A 21,465-nucleotide genomic window follows, 5' to 3' on the forward strand; every position below is an offset into this window, starting at 1 on the left:
CTCTGCACACTGCACCCCTGTCCTCCTACTCTGCACACTGCACCCCTGTCCTCCTACTCTGCACACTGCACCCCTGCCCTGTGTGCCAACATACACAAGCACCACTCGCAATGGAGCCTCAGCCCTTGTTTGATTCTCCAGGTTCCTGCCTGTTGCGCTCACTGCTGTGTGTTCTTTGCTCACAGATGCTGCATTTTAGTGCCATCTCGGGGCGTGGGAACTACTCTGATGCTCAGGTAAAGACCGTCCGCAGAGAGAAAGACGATAGACTAAATTTGGAAAAATGACTGACCTACTGATGTATCTCATTATGCTCCGTAACTTTTGAGCAAAGGAACGCATTTGATCTCATTTGGATTTCCATAGTAGGAATAGTTCAAACACAGGTTTTGATAATTTACTTGCTAATAATTTATCTATCAATACTTTACTGGTGTGTTGGCCAGAATTGATAAGCTAGCATGGAATGACATGGTTGCTTTTATTCATTGATAGTCACAACCAACTTTGGTAAAATTTATTTAGCACAGGTATTAAGCTGATTCATTATCATCTGTTAATTTTATTTTGGGATTATTTCAGTATTTAGTAAATCCTTTAATTAACTTTGATCACAGATGTTATTCTGACTGGGGCAAGGGAGGGTAGAGGCATGAAGTGTTTCTGTTACCTTTATAAGGTGGTTATTTCTCAATTCTTCTATGGTTTTTTTTTTTATATGTAGAAAAGAGTATGCATATCTTTACATTCTATGAATAAATTTTTTACATCTTTTAAATAACAGTCAGGACTCCAATCTCAACTGAAAAGAGTTCTCTCCGATATAAACTCATCCCACAAGGATTATGAACTCAGCATTGCCAATGGTCTTTTTGCAGAAAAAGTGTTTGACATTCACAAGGTAAGTGCAGCCCTGGTGGGGAAGTTACTCTGCATCTCATCGACTCACTCGCTAAACAAGGGGTCACACTTTTCTACTTAGTCACACAAGGGGTTCTTTGCTTTTCCCTACTAGTTATGCTCCAAAGGTTTTTCAAACTGTCATCACCCTGCTTCCACTTTGCTTCACCTGTGTGAGCCACATGTTCACGATCAGGGGGCTGACAGGCTCCAAGATGGAAGAGTGCTTGTCTGTGGGTGGTGAAGTGGAGCTGGAATTGGTGGGAGCAGTGGTTAAGGCTATCCTTGAGCAACAGAGGAGAGATCCTTTGAGCGTTGGGTCTACTTGGGTGGTTTTATATCTCCACTGCCAAGGTCTCTCTCATCACTTCCCTTTTTCTCAGTCACATCCATTTATTGCTCCTTCCAGGAGCTACTTACTGGAGTTTTTTTTTTTTTTTTTTTTAAAGATTTATTTATTTGTGCATACAGAACTGGGGTACAGGCCAGCGGCTCAGGGGCGGTGAGAGGCTTCACCAGAGACAGAGTGGGGAGCAGAACAGGCAGATCGACGAAGTACACTGCTGAGGGGAGCAGCAGGCGGGTCAGGAGAGGTCTGCCGCGCCATGTGGTCACCTCCGGGGCAGGCGGGAATCAAACTCATGTGGAAGCGGCTTTAGATTCTCAGCGCTGTGCTTTAACCCGCTGCGCCACCAGGAAGGGCCCTACTTACTGGAGTTTTTAAGCAAACTGCCTTATAAAGGGAGTTTTGTAAGTAGAGACCCGGCCAGTGAGGTCAGCCATTGGCAGAAGAGCAGCTCAGACTGACACAGAGGTGGGGATGGGCTCCTTCGAGGTTAGCAGTGTCATTGTACGTTGTTTGTGTTATCTTTGATCATAGTGTCCTGCTCTCTCAAAGACCAGCAAGCCCCAGAACACTCGCTACATGTGGCCGTCTCTGTAGAGGAAAGTGCTCTTTCTGCGGGAACAACCAGGAGCTGGTTAGAACTATTCAAGCAGCCGCAGTGGCAATGTCTGTGCTCCCTTTTACTTCTCCACTTCTCAGAAAGTTGTAGACCTTTGCCTCGGTGCCATCTCTGATTAATCTTCACTTGCATCTTTGCCAGCTGTGTTCCACCCAGACACCATTGCTTGCTCTGTCACCCACTCAAATTCTTGGCCCCTCCAGCACCACTCCCAAATCCCTTGGCAGCCTGTCAATTATGAAGCTTTAGGCCACGTTGTATTTTTTAAAACTTCACCAGAAAATCCTACACACTATTTATTGGCACACCCCGAGGTGTTTCGTCTCACATTTTGTGTCTCTATTCCCATGTATGCCGATGTGTCTCAGGGGGACAGCTAGCTATTTTAGATGGAAGTTGATGTGTGAAGGAGACTACATTGTACAGCACAAGGTCCATGGTCCTTTTTTGGCACTCAGAGCCAAGCATCCAGAAGCACAGTGAATGTGAAATCTGATCAAGAATATAGGGACAATGCCAATTCAGTTCCCTGACAGTTACCAATAGTTATTCTAAAAACTACTTGACAAAAAAATGTAACTATCATCAAACTTTAGTCAAGCCAGTACAAAGATAGATCATCTCTAGACTTTTTATATTTTGTTTCTACGTGATTAACTTAAAATCAACATTGAATAGGGATTCATTTACTAGAATTAGTGGAAACAATAATAACTGTATATAAATTACAATTTATACAATGATATTTGACAACTTATACAATAACAATTGTATGTAAAATACTACAAAAACTAGTATTACAGATCTCAACCCCCATCTCTGATGCCCTTTTCTCCCCCTTTCCTCAATCATGTTAAATAAGCATTGGGGGCTAAGTTCTGTAGTGTTGTTTCATGGTGTCCAGGTCTGTCACCATCTGGGTAACTCCAGAGACCTTACCAATGATTCAGCTTCTCTCTCTACAGTTTCCTGAACTCTCTCCACTCCATAATAGTAACTGATGCCCAAGCCACTCCCTGAAACTCATCAATACTCAGGTGATTCCACTTCTGAAATCTACAACTCTAATTTCACATTTTCTGGTCACATTATCCCATGCTTCTCCTTCTTTCCTTGTTTAATTCCCACGCTTCCTGTTCTTCAACTGCATTGAGTCATTCAGTCTCTTGATCTGTTTTCTCAATGCATCAGTTCTTTCTTAGCTTTATTACCAGAGCAAACTACCTGTTGGAACCACTCTTTAATCTATTATCAATATTCTCCTCTCAATAATACCCTGAGTCCAGATCAGTGGCAGGAATGTCCACGGATGTTGTGCTGGGAGTAAAAATAAAAAAAAAAGAAAATGTAGTTTTAAATATTCCAAACTCCAAGAAAAATTACAAGTACTATAGAGGAAATATTTTTCTCCTAAATTATTTGAGATGTCTTATCATATTTGAATATTCTAGTATAATCTTTACAATACAATGACATTCTCCTACATAACCACAATGCAACCACATGAATCAGGACATTGACATTGTTACAATACTATCAGTTGATCACTGATCCATTTGAATTTTATCATCATCTCTACATCACTTCTCATGCCAAAATGACTTAGTTCAGAATCATGCATTTTGGTTTGGATTTTGTTGTTATGTATTGTGGTTTTTTTGTTGTTGTTATGTCATGTTAGTCTTCTTCAAATTGGAGTAACCCCTTAGAATTTCCTTGATTTTCAGAATCTTGACCTTTTTTTTAAAAAAGATATTTATTTATTTATGCACAGAGAACTGGGGTACAGGCCAGAGGTACAGGAGTGGTGAGAGGATTCACCAGAGACAGACTGGGGAGCAGAACAGGCACATTGACTGACATACACTGCTGGGGGGAGCAGTGGGCATGTCAGGAGAGGTCTGCCTAGCCATGTGTGTCACCTCCGGGGCAGGGGATTTAACTCATGCTGAAGCACTGTTGCGAGCTTCATGGTGCTAAGCTTTAACCCATTGTGCCACCAGGGAGGGACCAGAGTCTTGACCTTTTTGATGATTGTTAGTATAGGATCCAGTTTTAGACTGTCCTCAATGTGGCTTTCCTTGATGTTTCTTCGTGATTAGAGTCACAGTTTTTGTAGTTATATTGAGATATAATTGAAATAGAGCATTGCGTAAGTTTAAGGTGTACAATGTGTTGATTTGGTTTATTACTACATGATTATCACTATAGCATTAACTAGCATCTCCATCAATTTGATAAAAGCAATATAGGCATACTTCTACATGTATTACACTATCCTTATCAAATCTTGTTTTATTATCCTGTTGCTGGTAAAGCTATCTTTGATTATTTAATTACATTTCTTTGCTATGAAGTTTATTTGCAACAATTTCTTTATTGTTCAGTAATTTTTTTGGAGAAGTCTTTTCAGTATTTACCTTGAATGTATTAAACTAAGTGATATGTTCAGATGGAGAAATACCTATTATTTAACTCATACATGGAGTACAAATGCAAAGTTAACAAACAAGCAGAACAAAATGATGAAAACAAAATATTAAATACAGAAACAGACTGGCAGTTACCACAGGGGTAAGGGACTGGAGGGTGGGTAAAATAGTTAAAAGAAATTGGCTGAATGGTTATGGATGGAAACTAGAATTTTTCCAGTTTGGTCTGTAGTGGTGCTCGTGATTTAGTGTATACAGATGTTGAGGCCTAATACTGTAAACTTCAATTTATATAACGTTATAAACCAATAAAAATTATAAAAAGTGAAAAACGAGTAACATAGCTCAAACATCATGATATAATGATGGTGCTCTGAGTAGTGAAAGCTATTTACTTTAATTAAAAAACAAAACAAAACACATTTTTCTTGACTACAAGATGGGGCAATTTCAGTGGGTCCCCTCTCGTTACAATAACACAAAGTGCAGTCATTCACTCAAGCAGCTCATCCATGCAGGAGACAATGAGGTGAAGTGTTACAGGTACTGGAATGCAGAGGGTGGGCCCAGATAGCTAATGGTGATACAGCAACAACCCACAGAGATAAAAGAACATCAGGAGAACAAGGTTCTTGAAGACTTTAGTTCCCAACCTTAATCCCTACAGTATTAAATGCTAAGCACTGGATCACATGTTGATTTTTTATTAGCATTCAAGTACAATGAAAAGCATAGTAGGCTGTGAGTCAGAAGACCTCAGTCCTGTTTCATTTTACAGTTCTCTATCTTTCAATAATCAGTTGATTGTCTAGATTTCAGTTGCCTCATTGAAAAATGAGAGAACTGTGTTCCACAGTCAATAGGAATGAATAGTTAACATTAAATTTTGCATAAGCAGATTTTTGGAAAATGGAAATTAGATATAATAAGGCAGCTAAAATTAAAGCACAACTCATGTACCCGCTTAAGTCAATATTCAACAGCAATTTCCTGAGTATTGGTCACATACAAGAGATGGTGGGATGACTGATAAAATTATTCAATATTGATTTAACTTTCAAAACCAATAAATGAAATTCACTATATTGTGATATTAATGGAGAAATAACTTAGTATCAGTTCAATAGGTGCAGAAAATAAAACTTTTACAATCTAGAAAAAGAATTTGCTCCCTAAAATATTCTTGGTAAAATATCAGATGTTTTCCCCTTGGCACTGGGAATAAAAAGAGGAAATTTTCTGTAAAATTGCACTGGAGGTCATAAACAATAGCACACTGAGCTGAGGTCAGTGTCACTTTTTACAGATAACAGATGTATACATAGAAAATCTGAAGGATTTTATAAATAAATTAGTAGATGGAATAGTAAATTTAGCAAGTTTCATGTATATAATACATTTCTATTTCTATGTACTAATGATAGTTAGAAAATTAAAATTATACTATCTATATTATTTACAAGAGAATTACAAACCATAAAATACCAAAGAATAAACCTAATGATATATGTACACAAAATGAAAAACATTGTTAAGAGAAATCAAACTTTAAAAAGAAAGCATACATCATGTTTATGGGCAGTACACTCAATGTTGTAAAAATGTCTATTATCTCCATATTTATGTTACATTTAGCAGCATATAATTTTGAAGAAATCAACAAGATCATTTTCAAATTTACACAGAATTGCAAAGAATAAAGAGAAATGAAGACAATTATGAAGAAAAAGACAAAATTTGGAGGACTTATAGTACTGAAAATCAAGACTTTAAAACAACAGTAATTAAGACTGTGGATATTTTTCAGAGATAAACAACAGGTTACAGGACATGCATAGTTCTCAAGCAGACTTACACATAGGAACACTTGACTTAAAAGGAAATGATTATGTGTAACAAATGACATTGGTTCAACTAGCTAGATATTTTAAAATGCAGATAGGAGCTTATCTAATTACAAAAAATAAATTCCAAGTGGATTATGAATATAAAATCTGAATGGTGAAATAAAGTTTTAGAAGATAAATATAGATTATTAACCTCAGAACCGTAGATGAGCAAATTGTTCTTTGTTTTATAACCTATAGCACTAATCTTGATATAAAAGCATGTGTTTATGTACATTGAAAATGAACTATCAGAAAAGAAATAAAGAGAACAGTCCATTAGCAATGACACCAAGTAAATAATTAAACTACCTAAGAGTAAATTTAACCAAGAAGGTAAACAATCCTTATACTGAAAATCGTAAAATAGTATTGAAAGAAATTAAGGAAGAAACAACAAATGGAAAAATAATCTGTGCAATAGATTGAAAGAATATTGTTAAAGTGCCATTTTACCTAAAGCAATATACAGATCTCATACAATCCCCATTAAAATTCCAATTACATTTTTTTTTCACAGAAATTGAACAAGCAATCCTAAAACTTTTATGGAACTACAAAAGACCCTGAACAGCCAAAGTAATCTTTAGAAAGAAGAACAAAATCAGACATCACACCTTGATTTCAAATTATATTACAAAGCTACAGCAATCAAAACAATATACCCTTAGCACAAAAACAGACACAAAGATCAATGAAACAAAAAACACAGAAACAATCCTATTCATCCATAGTTATTTAATTTATGACAAAGGAAGAAAGAACAAACAATGTGGATAAAAGACAATATGTACAATAACTAATTTTGGAAAAACTAGACAGTCACATACAAAAGAATGAAACTAGTCTACTATCTTAACACCACACCCAAAAATTTGCTCAAAGTGAAATAAAGATTTGAATATAAGTCTTGAAATCATAAAACTTCTAGAAAAAAAATCAGAAGTGGTATACTCCTTCACATGGGTCTTGGTGATAGTTTCTTGAATCTGACTCCAAAAGCATACAAAGTATAAAATGAATAGATGGGATTATATATATATATATATATATATATACACACATGTATATATATAAACCATCTACACAGTGGCAGAAAATAAACAACATGAAAAGGCAATCTGTTGAATGGGAAATAATTTTTTAATCACACATCTGACAGAGGTTTTAATATCCCAAATAAAGAATCCATGTAACTCATATATACCACAACTTATACACACATTCACACACACACACATAATAGAGGAATACTCAGCAATTATAGAGAATTAAACCTTGCAACATGAATGAAACTTGAGGTTTTTAACACTGAATGAAATTAGTCCAATAATGACAAATATGTGTGACTCATTTGTAAAATCTAATAAAGCAAACAAATAAACAATAACAACAAAACTGAAGCTTGAAAACATAGAAAACAGATTGGTTTTTGCCAAAGGGGAGCAGAGACGGGGGCATTGGGTGAATGGGGTAAAGATGTATCAATTTCCAACCATAAAATAAATACAAAGATGGGATCCAGTATTAACCAATATGGTTAATATATAATTAACAATACTGTATTGCATAGTTGAAAGTTGCTAAAAGAGTAAATCTTAAAAAGAAAAAACCTGTTAATTTTGTAGGGTGAAGGACGGTAACTATACTTGTGAGATGACTTTGTAATATATTAAAATATACGGTCTTTATGCCATACTCCTGAAACTATGTTAAATGTCAAGCACATATTAACTAATAATAGAATAAAGCAGCATAGATGGCATTAGAATTAAGACTAATTTTCATTAAAAGAAATCACCAAGAGTTAGAAGGTAAGCTGCACTATAACAACACATTTCCAATAAATAGGCACCAACAGACTGATAACTGAATACAACTCCCACAAACAAATATAAAAATTCAAACAGTCTAGTAGAAAATCTTGAACTGGCATTTACAAAACATTTAAATGATCAACAAGCATATGAACAACCTACCTCAATGGTTTTGTCATTTAAGTTTCATTTCTTCTTTTTATGACAAACAATAGTGTTTGAAGGAGGTTGACAAGATCGAGTAACTAAAAAGAATTTTTTAGAAATATAAATACAAGGGTTTTAATACCCACCCCACAGCTCTTTTAAAATGGCTTTCTGGGAATGCTGGTAGCCTGTACTCATGAACTTCTCTGGGCCAGGTCTTCTAAAACTACTCTTCATAACCAGTGCTGGAATGGATTCAAGGATGGATAAATGAAAATTTCATTCATGGAAACTATACAGAAAGCTATCTTATGGAAACAATCCTGTAGACAGACAATGGGTAAATACCCAGTTCTCACTATATAGGTGGAAAATCCTGTAAGACTTATTAGGGTACCCTCTGACGATATTTGTGCGTTACTTCCCAACTTACATGCAAGAAGTCACCTTGAATGATTTTCAGTGGGAAGGAAGTGACACCAGCAAAGGGAACAGGAGACTGCCTAGTATACTCATGGTGACAAACTAATGGTAGAGAGAAAGGAGTGGACTGTAACAATTATTAGCCTCCCCCAATGCATTTCTGATAAACTTAAAGCAGTGTGTTTGTTCTGCAAGTTAAACTTCCAGTCTCCAGCTCACCCTTTCAATCATATTTCCATTTTTAAGTCTTATTTTCTTATCTTTGAAGAAGGAACAAGTCCTTGGGTAAGGCAGTGGAAATGACCAGCCAAGTTCAAATATGTATATGTATATGTATACATAAATATTTTAATACATTATATATATATATATATATATATATACACACACACACACAGATATATACACATAATTTCTAGCCATCTTCGTCATGCTCTGCTCTCTAACCAAATGCAGCTATTTGATGCTCCTCAGGAGTACTATGTGTTCCCTCTTGAGGTCTTTGGACAGCATCGTTCTTCCTGGAATATCCCATAGTTCTCATAGGCAGTCTCCCCCATCATCTAGTACTAAGCATAGATGTCTCTCCTTATTAGAAGTCTTTCCCAATCCCTTCACCTCATTTCCTTAGTAGCTGATATATGTATATGTATATATATGTATATATATATGTTCATGTATATAAATGTATATATACATACACACAATATATTATATATATTTATATTATATATAAATGATACCTATATTGTGCATATGTATTATTTACAATATGTATTTATTATACATACATACATATACATACATACATATACATACACATATATATATATATTCTTATGCCTAGTTGGTACCAATTGTAACTAAAAGACAGCATGTTACTTACAAAATGTATACCACTTTATTTTTAGAACTTTATTGGGTGTGCTGAAAAGCTATACCATGCCAAAGTGGAACGGATTGACTTTACACATGATGTAGAAGATACCAGATATAAGATTAATAAATGGATAGAAGATGAAACACATGGTGAGTGAACTCCCCTATTATTTTCCAAAAAAATTTACCAATTGTATGTGAATACTGACAGCTGTCAACTTTGGGAGTCCTCTGCATATGAAGAATAGCTCCTCCCAATCCCCAGTAACGATCATTGTTATTTAAATTGCCTTAGTATTTGTCTGCAATGTGGTTTTGAGTAATCTTATAATTTGAATGCTTTATCCTTTTCAGAAATCTTGTCTATTACATGATCTCATTCAATTGGGAAACAATCCAGTGAGACAAAGACATTTTATCACGAACATTTCATAAGTTAGTGGCAAGTTGAGGTAATGCTTACTGAACAAAGAGTGGTCTGTAGGATTTAATTTTCAACTAACACAGCATAACACACCATCCTAATGATCAACCCAGTGCTCTCTTGACTAAAATATCTTATTAACATGATGATGTCCTGTACTCAATGAAAAAAATTTCATTTCATTGCTTCCTCTCGAGGAACATAGTTTATTTTACACTTGAAAATTTCTTTATCAAAATAACATACATGCATTCCCCCAAAGCACATCTCTTTACTTTTATATTTCTTTCATAGCTGAAAACTGAATTCCAGCTGGTGTTCTAGGTTAATCCAAAACAAATAGGGAAATCTGTTCATTGTTCTGTTAATCAGCAAATTCCTAAGTTACTAAGTCTAAGTCCTTTACCTTAGGCTGAACCTTGATTTATACTTTGAAAAAATATACAATTATTTGCTGAATCTGACTCTTGTCTTAAAAATATGAAGTGTGTGGGCCCTCCCTGGTGGCGCAGCGGGTTAAAGCGCAGCACTGAGAAGCTAAAGCCACTTCCGCATGAGTTCGATTCCCGCCTGCCCTGGAGGTGACCACATGGCGTGGCAGACCTCTCCTGACCCGCCCGCTGCTCCCCTCAGCAGTGTACTTCATCTGCCTGTTCTGCTCTCCACTCTGTCTCTGGTGAATCTTCTCACCGCCCCTGAGCCTCTGGCCTGTACCCCAGCTCTGTATGCACAAATAAATAAATCTTAAAAAAAAAAAATATGAAGTGTGTGATGTGCATTGTCACATGTAGACATTCAGTAGCATATTTAGTTCTGGTACAAGAATACAGTGTTTCAACTTTCTTTTTGTACATTCCTTCATATCATATTAGCAGACGGTCATTAGTAAACACACATTTCACTATTAATCAAGAGGAAGTAGGCAATTGCTTTCCTAATAATGGGATAGGTTCTATTTAATGTTTAGTACTTATGGGTATTAGATTACTAATACTTTTCTCCCTTTGGGTCAATTGTTTCTCTTTCTTTCTATGCAAATCTATATAATAATTCTCAGGCCCACAAACATGTTCTTGATATTCACTTTGGGGTACACTTCAAAATGCTGCTAATATCCTATCAAACTCACCCAAGCTTATTTCCCCCACCCCATTCTCTACAAACTGCCTGAGCCACGCTGGCAAATCAGGTTCACTTTGATCATATACTTTCTGCTTTCCAGTGAATTCTGAACCATCATTTTCTATCACCTTCAGGACAATCCAACATTCTTTCCAGATATTCAAGACTCTTCATTAGTTGACCTCTGCCCCCAAACTGTCCAGCCTTACTTTCCTTACCACACTGGAATGAATTGAGGTTTCCCCAGTTACACCTTATTCATCCAAGATTCCTACTCTTTGAAAAGTCTCAGCTTCCTGGAATTTTTACCCACTTCCCAGCTTTGCATCTGCTCAATCAGGCTGCCGGCCTAGCTGGGTGCCCCTGTCCTGTGCTTGGATTTCCTGTGCTTGATGGGTGCCTCCCCAGAACTGGACTGTGAGTCCAGGGATAGCAAGAGCTGTGTTTTTTCATTGCTGTGATTCAAGTTTCCAGTGCAGTGCTTGGCATCCAGCAAAACTCTCATTCATGTGGAATGAAGGAAGTAATTAACCCTTTCAATGGAATGGAGTTAAATTATATTGTGCTATGGCCTCCTCAATGCGGTAAAGGCAGTTTGGTGCTTATAAGCAGGGAGAGGCCCTGGAAATTGTCTTCCTGGGTGGGAATCTTGTTACCATAACTCCCTCGTCGTGTGGCTTTGTACAAATTACTTAATCTATCTGTGCCCCAGTTTCCTAAATAAGGAGTGGATACAATAATAGGGTCTACCTCAGGAATTTTGTGAGAAATAAAGAAAATACGGCACATAAAGAAATTAGAAAGTGTTAGGCATAGTAATTGCTCAAGATTAGAACTAATACCATCATTATTATACTAATTATTACAAGGAAAAACCTCATCACTATCTAATAGGTCTTTTTGAACATTAAAACTTGTGTTAAAAATGAGCTAACAGGCCCTCCCTGGTGGCGCAGCGGGTTAAAGCACAGCACTGGGAAGCTAAAGCCACTTCCGCATGAGTTCGATTCCCGCCTACCCCGGAGGAGACCACATGGTGCGGCAGACCTCTCCTGGCCCGCCCGCTGCTCCCCTCAGTACTTCCTCGATCTGCCCGTTCTGCTCCCCCCTCTCTGGTGAAGCCTCTCGCCGCCCCTGCCCCTCTGGCCTGTACCCCAGTTCTGTATACATAAATAAATAAATCATTTAAAAAAATGAGCTAACAAATCACAACAAAAATTACTCTAGTATTGTGAGAAGTGTGACGATTATCAAAAGGGAAGGGAAAGGATGTGCAGAGAGGGCAGAGTGGTCTAAGGGGGTCCACGAACAGTGTGAGGTGGGGAGGTGCCGCTTGTACATGCATAGTACGGGGAAGCTTCACTCCTGCCGTTTGCACACATTACTATAAACCAGTAACACGTCAATACACTAACACTTTACTAACACCTTTTTCTCAATTTGTTTTTTAAAGGAAAAATCAAGAACATTTTCCCTGAAGGCAGTATAAGCTCATCTGCTGTGATGGTGATGGTGAATGCTGTCTACTTCAAAGGCAGGTGGAAGTCTGCCTTCACCAAGAGAGACACTCTCAACTGCCATTTCAGATCTCCCAAGGTACGGGAATTTATTTTATTTAGGACTTTCTTTTGCCAGTAGAATTCTTTTTCAGACATTGTAGCATTCGCAATGGAGTCGCCATTTTTTCACCTTTTCTAGGGCTTACTACACAGGTATTTTAGTCACTTGCTTATAAAACAAATTTTCAATTTTTCCTGCCACCCAAGGTCATAGAACAGAACTGGAGGTCCTGTAAATTGATAATTCTTGAAACGTATTCAAAACTGAGAATGGTAATAAAGTGTGAATTTAGTTTAATATATTTTAGTTGGAAACCTATGAGTGAAGGTGTAGCTTTTATTTTATTGTGATTCTAATTGTGGGGCATATCAGTAGCTATGATTTTTTCCCCTGAGTCAAAGCAAGGATATCTTTCCTTTTACAAAGGAAAAAGTTGTATTTTATAAAATTATGCATCTTGGATATTGGCTATATCTGTTCCTTTATTTAATACGATTGACTTAAAGCATCTTAGCCAAACATCATACATCTTACGTAAAACATTTTTAAAAACCAATTTGGAAATAATCGTTTTAGTACAGAAATGTCAAAGGTCTTGGCTCCCAAAAGACCATGTGGAGGTCCTTACATCTTAGAAGCTGTGTCATCTTAACCACTGTTGATCTCCGTAACCCCATGTGCAATAGAGTGATTCAACGAACTGACCTCTGAAATTCCTTTCAGAAATCAGACCTTTCAGAAATTCCAATCAATTCACCTTCTATGTTGAGGCAAGGAAATTCAGAATCAACTTTCAAATTGAGTTTTCTTTTTTAAGTGGGAAGCACCATTCAAATATTCTTTCTGCATGACATATTTTAAACACCAGTGTGCTGAGAGCTGATAGAAAGCAATTATCAATGAATGAGTGATGGGATGAGGAATAAAAAGCCACCTGGGCAGGGTGTGGTGATGCTTTGAAGGAAGAAGAGATTTGAGAGTAAGGTAGAATGGGGCCATGACAAACTGTAGGCTCGTTGTAGGGACTGGCCCCCAGCCTACCTGTCCTGAGTTCCTGACTGTGGGGCCCTAGGAAGGCCTGGTAGAGCAAATCTGTATTACAGGTATATCTGTGGGAACCACGAGAAGGGTACAGAAATATTTTGAAAATTGTATATAAAAATAATAGCACAATACATTCTAGTAAAATACAGCTCTGACTTAAGGTGCATACTTAATATGTATACTTGCATATGAAGCAATATAGGCAGTTCTAGAGTTCTAGTTTTAATGACTGGGCTGATTGTTGACAGAATATAAAAATGGGTTTTCAGTCCCCATTTTTCCTACAGTTTGTCCACTGGTAGGTTATTGATGCATTTCAATCAACAAGACACAGTATGCCTGTCTCTTGCACGGTTTGGGGTTTTATTATTTTTTTTCCCCAAAGAAGTTTTAGTTGAGTACATACTAATATGTAGCTGTTTAAAATAATGTCTTATTATGCTCATCAAGTATATACCTGTATATATTATATCCTTTATAATATTGGTATAACATATAGCTAGTGATGAGAAAGACTATGGAATCTATATTACTGCTGTCGATTTTGCTTCCCTCACTCTAAAAATTCATAAAATCATCTCTGCTGAGAAGTCTACTTTTAGCCTTTCCCATTATAACCGGCTTTATGTTTCTATCCTGACCTTGGAAATGTGATTGTGTCTGTGACTCCCAACCTCCACTCGTGCCAAGCTCAATCTTATGATTTAGGACACTGGATACTTTTCATCCTCACTGCTTCATGTGTGCTCTTTCTGAGGTTTGGGCATACAAAAATAATTATCTACCACCCTCTGTCGAATTTTCTGTCCTAAAGGAAGACTAGAAAAGACGACAAGTATGTAGCATCATAATACCTTGTAGGAACACATGACCTATCATACCTGTATGGTATTTTCAAATCTGTAAATGATATCTTCAAAATAAGAGCAACTAGGTCTTTCCGCCTCCCCCACCCCCAAGTAATTTGAAGGATATTGTCAAGTCTTTTTCAGGATTAATTTGTTTTTGTAGGATTTCATTCTTAAGTGGTGTTTTTTTTTTTTTAAAGATTTATTTATTTGTACATACAGAACTGGGGTACAGGCCAGAGACCCAGGGGCAGTGAGAGACTTCACCAGAGACAGAATGGGGAGCAGAACAGGCAGATCGAGGAAGTACACTGCTGAGGGGAGCAGCGGGCGGGTCAGGAGAGGTCTGCCACGCCATGTGGTCTCCTCCGGGGCAGGCGGGGATCGAACTCATGCGGAAGTGGCTTTAGCTTCTCAGTGCAGTGCTTTAACCCACTGCGCCACCAGGGAGGGCCCTAAGTGGTGTGTTTTTGATGACCTAATCTGCATTTTACTTTTGATGAGAGAAAGAAAAAACCGATAGCATGTATTTTTAATTTTAACAATATATAAAAATTATACATTACTTATTACACAGTCATTTTCAGGTAGAACACTAAGGCAGTGTTCCAAATGCTAGATATATTAATCCACATAATTCTTAAAATAATCCCGTGCAGCAGAGACGATTATGGAAGAAGTGGAGACAGAGAGGTGAAGTAATTTACCCAATGTCACACAGCTGGGGAATTTTAAACTCAGACAGTTACACGCAAAGTCTGTGCTTTTACCATGAAGATGTGCCTAGCACAGCCGCTGTTTGCGATATGTCAAGAAAAACTCTTCAGGAGCATCTGAGCACCAATTGGAGCACTGATCTTATTGCACAAGGTTAATAAGTGAAATGAGGTGGGCTTCTAATTTCCTTTTTGGTGACTTGACTTTCAGTGTCCTGGGAAAGCAGTCTCCATGATGCATCAAGAACAGAAGTTCAACTTATCGATCATTAATGACCCACCGATGCAGGTCCTTGAACTCAAGTATCTCGGTGGCGTTAGCATGTACATAATGCTGCCTGACAACGAGCTCTCCCAAGTAAGCTGCTACTGTCACTGTCACTGCTGGGGAAGGCTTTTAGGATACTGTTAATTATGTCATCCATCAATTTTAAGGTTTTGGGCCATTTCGCATATCAGAGACTTGTGCATTTACTCACCGATTTAGCAAATCTTTAGAGCCCTACTATGTGCCAGGCATGGCTGTAGCTGTTGAGATTTTACTAAAGATTTTTTAAAGTTGGAGCCTTCTGGAACCTCAACAGGAAATGAGGTTCAATCTTCCTTGCCCTTAGCAGAGAAAACTTTTTTCTTTTGGTGTATTGTTGAGTGTTTGATTAGCTAAGAACTTTAGGCAGCAGGAGTCAAATGGCAGTTTTTGGGTCTTTGAGAGTTACAATGTATGGTCTCATTCTATGTGGTGCCCCCAGGAGCAGCAGAGTTAGGGGGTTGCCGTGTGAGGAGTGCAGCAGGAGCAAAGCACCAGTGCAGCCCAGGGGGCCCCCACAAAACAGAGATCATGGCGGTAGCACAGACCCTGATTTGCTGTCAGCCTGCTTCTTCTTCTCCCAGTGAATTGGGTCCCTCCCAGCGTTCTGCATCCTGTCTCAGCAGCAGGGATCCCACCTCCTTTCTGTTACTTTCCACCAGCAGGGGTGTTTACTAAGCTTGCTGATTGTCAGCCATGTCACTCTCCATACATTATAACTCTTAAAAACCCAAAAAGTGCCAAATGCTCTGCGCTTGAGTCACGTGATCTGATTTGATAGGCTCAGTCAGGAAGCTGTTAGGAAGTTGGTGCTGGTAAATCTAGAGTGTAGCAACATGAACTCCTGTTACTCATAAGTCAAAAATAAGTTGATAAGCATAGCAGTCAGATTTTACAGCTTTCCCTTTTTCAACTGCAAAGAATCTGCAACACAGCTAAGTAGTTCAGATAAAACAATCGTGTATTTCAGAAGAGAGATTCGTTCTTCCATTTATGTTCTGGGCTTTTCTTTTTTCTATAATCGATTGTCCAATATATAGATCAGATTTTTAAAATGCTCGAGATGTACCTAATTCTACATTAACTAAGTAAAGATGAGAGTGTTGGCTGTGTGGTAGATCAAGTGAGGAAAACATTGTCACTTTGATTGAAAACCGGATAGTTTTGTAAAATATCCACAAACTGGATATGCACAGAAAATTTAAATGACACTAAATTTGATGATATAAAATTAGGTCCTTGAAAACAATACAAGTACAGTTAAATAGCTGTGAAAAGTTGTTTAGGATTCAGTGAGTCTGAATTCAAGAAGTGTCCAGATGTCAGGTTTGAAAGCAACAACCATGAATAACCTCCTCATGGTCAGCCTGGAATAATGTGTGCTCAGCTTTTAAGAGTTGGTGAATTCAATGTGTAAATCACATGGGGGAGCAGAGTGCTGGCAGGAAAGAGGGGTGTGGGCTGGAGGACTAACTATGGTTCCTTACAGTGCTCCTGGGCTGTTTCCACTGTCTCTGGCTCCCAGGCCTTGGGGGTGACTATGTGGAGAGGTACTGGTCACCCCTGGAGCCTGGAGCGCCGGGCTCCTTGTCCCGAAAGCTGGAGTTGCAAGCTGAGCAAGCATTATCATTTACGGAGGCTTTCCTGATGAGAAAATGGCCAGGAAACACTCATTTAAACAATCATGAGCTTCTTTCTCTCTCTGGCCATCACTCCGCCTTGGCTTTAGGTGCTCACTTGTGAGCAGGGCTACAGACATGCCCTGAACTGCAGAGCCAAACAAGTGAAATGGGATTTAGCAAAGGGTGCTCGGGCTACTTGTTTCAGTAACTGAGCCATTTCCAGACACCCCGGGGGCTCATTCACACACACACATAAGTGATGGCAGATAATGATGGAAAGTCAGGTATTTTTCTAGTCGTTGTTTCATGTGCTTCTGAGGAGCACGGCTCTAACTGCCCATCCCCTATTCCTCCAGATCGAAAGCAAACTGAGCTTCCGGAATCTAATGGACTGGACCAATCCCAAGAAAATGAGGCCTCAGTATGTGGAGGTATTCCTTCCACAGTTCAAGATAGAAAAAAACTATGAACTCAAGCATGATTTACAAGCCCTGGGGCTGAAGGACATCTTCGATGAATCCAGAGCTGACCTCTCTGGAATTGCTGCCGGAGGCCGCCTGTATTTGTCCAAGCTGATGCACAAGTCCTACATTGAGGTGACGGAGGATGGGACGGAGGCTGCAGCTGCCACAGGAAATAACATTGTGGAAAAGCAGCTCCCTGAGTCCACAGTGTTCAGAGCTGACCACCCATTCCTGTTTGTCATCAGGAAGGGTGACATCATCTTGTTTAGCGGCAAAGTCTCCTGCCCTTGAAAATTCAGTTGGTTTCTATTATAACTGTGCTTGCACTATCAAGGAACCACTGCCAGTGACAGATCTGAGATCAATTGGAAGCAAGGGAGGGTTCCTTTGCGTTTACTTCCTTCTAACAGTGCTTGGCAGGTGATTTTGGTGGCTTGACTCTTCTCAGACACCTGGTTGATTGTCCCCACCTCAGCTCTTAGTCTTTCTACACCATCTGCCATTTCTAATCCCGTCTATCTACCCTCACTCATTTCCACCACTCCCCCATAACCACTTCTTGCACACAGATCTGGACATCATCTGGGAATTACAGAGTGTCCGATAGTGACGGCAATGTAGACTCAGACCTGGGGGTCATTCCTGAAATGCTATACTTGTCACAGACACTCCAGCTTCACCTAAATCCCAGGGACTAAGCTCAATTGTTCGAAATAAATGTGAAGGGTCATTTCCCTTGCTGACCTAAGAAACCATTAGCATTTAATGCAGGGTCTCATCAAATATGCACTTGATTATATGAAAAAAAAAAAGAAAAAGATAGAAACACCATCTTACACCTTACACAAAAATTAACTCAATATCATATTAAAGACATGGCTGTGAGAAACTATTAAATACACTGAACAAAAAACAGGCAAAACTCTCCATGCTGCTGACTTCAGAAACGTTGTTGGGGACGCACTTGCAATGACAGTGATGCAAAGGCGAAGCTAAACAATTGGGATCACATCACACTAAAGCGCTGTTGCACAACAGAAGGCAACCTGCCAGATGGGAGAGCATATTTGCACGTAATACTTTTGACAAAGAACTGACACCCCAAATATATAAAGAACACATACAGATCAACACAAAGAAAGCAGTCAAACATTTGGCAAAAGAGCTAAACAGACACTTCTCCAAAGAAGACAGACAGATGGCCAGCAGGCACATGGAAAAGGCTCATCATCAGTATCATAGGGACATGCAAATCAAAGCCACAATGAGATACCATCTCACACCCTTCAGAATGACACAAGAGACGAGGAACAGGTATTGGCGAGCATGTGGAGGAAATGAACTCATATGCTTTAGGTGGGAGTATAGACTGGTCTGGCCTCTATGGAAAACAGTGCAGAGGTTTCTTAAAATATTAAAAACGGATCAACCATATGAGCCAGCAATTCCACTCCTAGGGATCTACCTGAGAATACTGAAATACTCGTCCAAGAGATACATGCTCTCCTATGTGATTCATTGCAGCACTATTTACAATCGCTAACTACGGAAACAGCCTAAGTGCCGGGGGACAGTGGAGTGGATCAGGAAAAATGGTGTATTTATATCTAAAAGATGGTATTCAGCTGTAAAACAGATGAACTCCTGCCTTTTGCAACAACATAGATGGGAATGGCGAGGATGACGCTAAGTGAAATAAGCTAGAAGGAGAGACACACTGAATGGCCTCACTTACTTGTGGGGGTGCAGAGAAATGGCGAAAGTCAGTCACAACAAAATTAACAATAAGCTAACAACCTCTGAATGCAAAATTGAGGCAATGAAGGGGGTGGAGGTGGCGGCATGGGAGTGGGGTAGGAAATGAGCCCAGAGGAACAAGGGGAAGATTGTTGGGGTACTCTAGGTGGTGGGCAGGGTGTGAAAATATTAATCTGTGGAGTTTTGAACCTATAACCCCCAGAGCAGATACAAAGTTGCAAACTCATTTTATGTCAATAAACAACATTTGGGAAAAATTTGTAAAAAATTAAAATATGGGCCCTCCCTGGTGGCGCAGCGGGTTAAAGCACAGCACTGAGAAGCTTAAGCCACTTCCACATGAGTTCGATCCCCGCCTGCCCCGGAGGTGACCACAGGGCGCAGCAGACCTCTCCTGACCCGCCCGCTGCTCCCCTCGGCAGTGTACTTCGTCGATCTGCCTGTTCTGCTCCCCACTCTGTCTCTGGTGAAATCCTCTCACCCTCTGCATCTCTGGCCTGTACCCCAGTTCTACATGAATAAATAAATAAATCTTTAAAAAAATTAAAATATGGATCTGGGGTTGGGAGGGTCAACCAGAACATTGCATTAATTTCAAGTTTATATGTTTAGTTTCTCCTTCATAGAGACAAAATGTATATAGTTTTGAAAGATCAAATACCTTTTCACTATTACTAGGTTTTTTTTTTGCAGTATATTATTTCAGATGCGGTGTAGTTTCAAAGTTTGTTCTCTATTTATCAAATTAAAGAAATATATGACACCAGACACGGCACTTGCTTCTCTCCACTTGGTACTTTCTTTCCTAGACGGGCAAAGCAAGGACTGGAAAAAGAAACACCTTTTAAGTATAAATCTGATTTGGTTCAGTGTTACTAATTTGTTACACATGAAGTTACATTTACAGGTACCAAGTCAGTTTACTTAAATCTAGTTTATCTAGTTTACTAAAGAAGTGGGATTGTGGAGTCAAGCCCCGGACAGGCCCCAGAGAGGCTGGGAAAGCTGCCTGAACTCTGCATTTCTAGAATGCAATTTGCAAGGGCCACATCTCAAGGATCCATGCGCAAATACTATAGTTTAACTATCTATTTTTTAAACGTCCAAAAGCCTGTCAAATATCAGCCATAGGTCCGTTGGTTCAAAATACTCTGCACCCCAGGTGAAGCGCCCCGGATGGAGTCGTGCAGCAGCACAGACTCACGTGCAAGGGCAGGTGGAGGGAGGGACCCAGGGGTTAGCACATACCATGATATGTGTGGTCAGACATCTGGGACGGTAGACAGAGACACGCCCTCGCTCTCAGCTATTAATCAGACTCTTTATAGACAAAAGAAACCAGCAAATGTTCTTTTGTTGACTGAGTTTACAAGTGTGCACAGTAGTCATGGACAAGCCCAGTCATCTGTGCGAGTCACCTCGTGAATTATTAGCTGTTTTTGGAGTCCCTGGGAGGGCAGCCTCTATCCTGAATCAAAGTTCTCTAAAGCTGATAGAATTCTTTCTCTATTGTGAATCCGTCCTTCCTTCTCTCCTTCTTGCTTGGATCTAAATCTTCCTCAGAATAGAAGAGTGGAATCCTTTAAATAAATGGACAATCAGATTTAAGGTGTGATTCTTAGAGTCTGAAGAAGACTTTGCTGATTTTCACTGCCAGGCCAGGGGCCCAGCACTCCTTTCCTGACTGCCCTGGTGGTGCCCAGGCTCTCCTGGGCACCTTCACGTGGTCCTTTGGAGGGGAGAGAGGTGGGGAAGACGGAGTGTGGAGGGTGGCCGCTCCATGCGTCTCACTGAGGCTATGGAGAATTAGTTTCTTTCTTCTCTCCCCTCCCCATTCTGAGGCTCTGAGAGGGGATGGAACCCGGGGCTGTTTCTACTGAACGGTGGGTCCTTTCTCTTTTCACCCTTGTTAGGGTGAAGCCAGATACACCCGATTGTTTGGTAGGGGGGCATTTGCTAGTTTTACTTTGTGAAGACAATAGTCCAAGATTTTATGCCTGTGTATACAGTGATTTCATGAAATTTACTATCAGCTCTTGGCTCTCTTTTGATTGGGTGCCTTGAATTTTCTTCTTTCATGAATTAGTTTCTTCTTGCCCTGGATGTGCCTGTAGTGTGAACGCCATTTTTAATAGGCAAAACCTTTTTCCA

At 39.2% G+C, this 21,465-nt stretch overlaps 1 protein-coding gene across 2 annotated transcripts in view; it reads left to right on the plus strand.

Annotated features, from left to right (window-relative positions):
* Positions 1 to 18,957, plus strand: part of SERPINB7 (serpin peptidase inhibitor, clade B (ovalbumin), member 7) — a 22,525-nt gene extending 3,568 nt beyond the window's left edge. Inside the window, exons 2-7 of one of the 2 annotated variants that reach the window (XM_004683956.2) lie at positions 186 to 236; positions 785 to 901; positions 9,482 to 9,599; positions 12,449 to 12,591; positions 15,375 to 15,521; positions 17,449 to 18,957. In XM_004683956.2, the coding sequence (XP_004684013.1) occupies positions 186 to 236; positions 785 to 901; positions 9,482 to 9,599; positions 12,449 to 12,591; positions 15,375 to 15,521; positions 17,449 to 17,847 (975 nt within the window). In that variant the 3' untranslated portion in view covers positions 17,848 to 18,957. The remainder of the gene's footprint in view (positions 1 to 185; positions 237 to 784; positions 902 to 9,481; positions 9,600 to 12,448; positions 12,592 to 15,374; positions 15,522 to 17,448) is intronic. The other variant, XM_004683957.2, reaches the window with a different exon arrangement.
* The last annotated feature ends 2,508 nt before the right edge of the window (positions 18,958 to 21,465 follow it).

The sequence above is a fragment of the Condylura cristata genome, unplaced genomic scaffold (genome assembly GCF_000260355.1).
Source record: "Condylura cristata isolate star-nosed mole 26May11 unplaced genomic scaffold, ConCri1.0 scaffold00016, whole genome shotgun sequence".
NCBI lineage: Eukaryota > Metazoa > Chordata > Mammalia > Eulipotyphla > Talpidae > Condylura > Condylura cristata.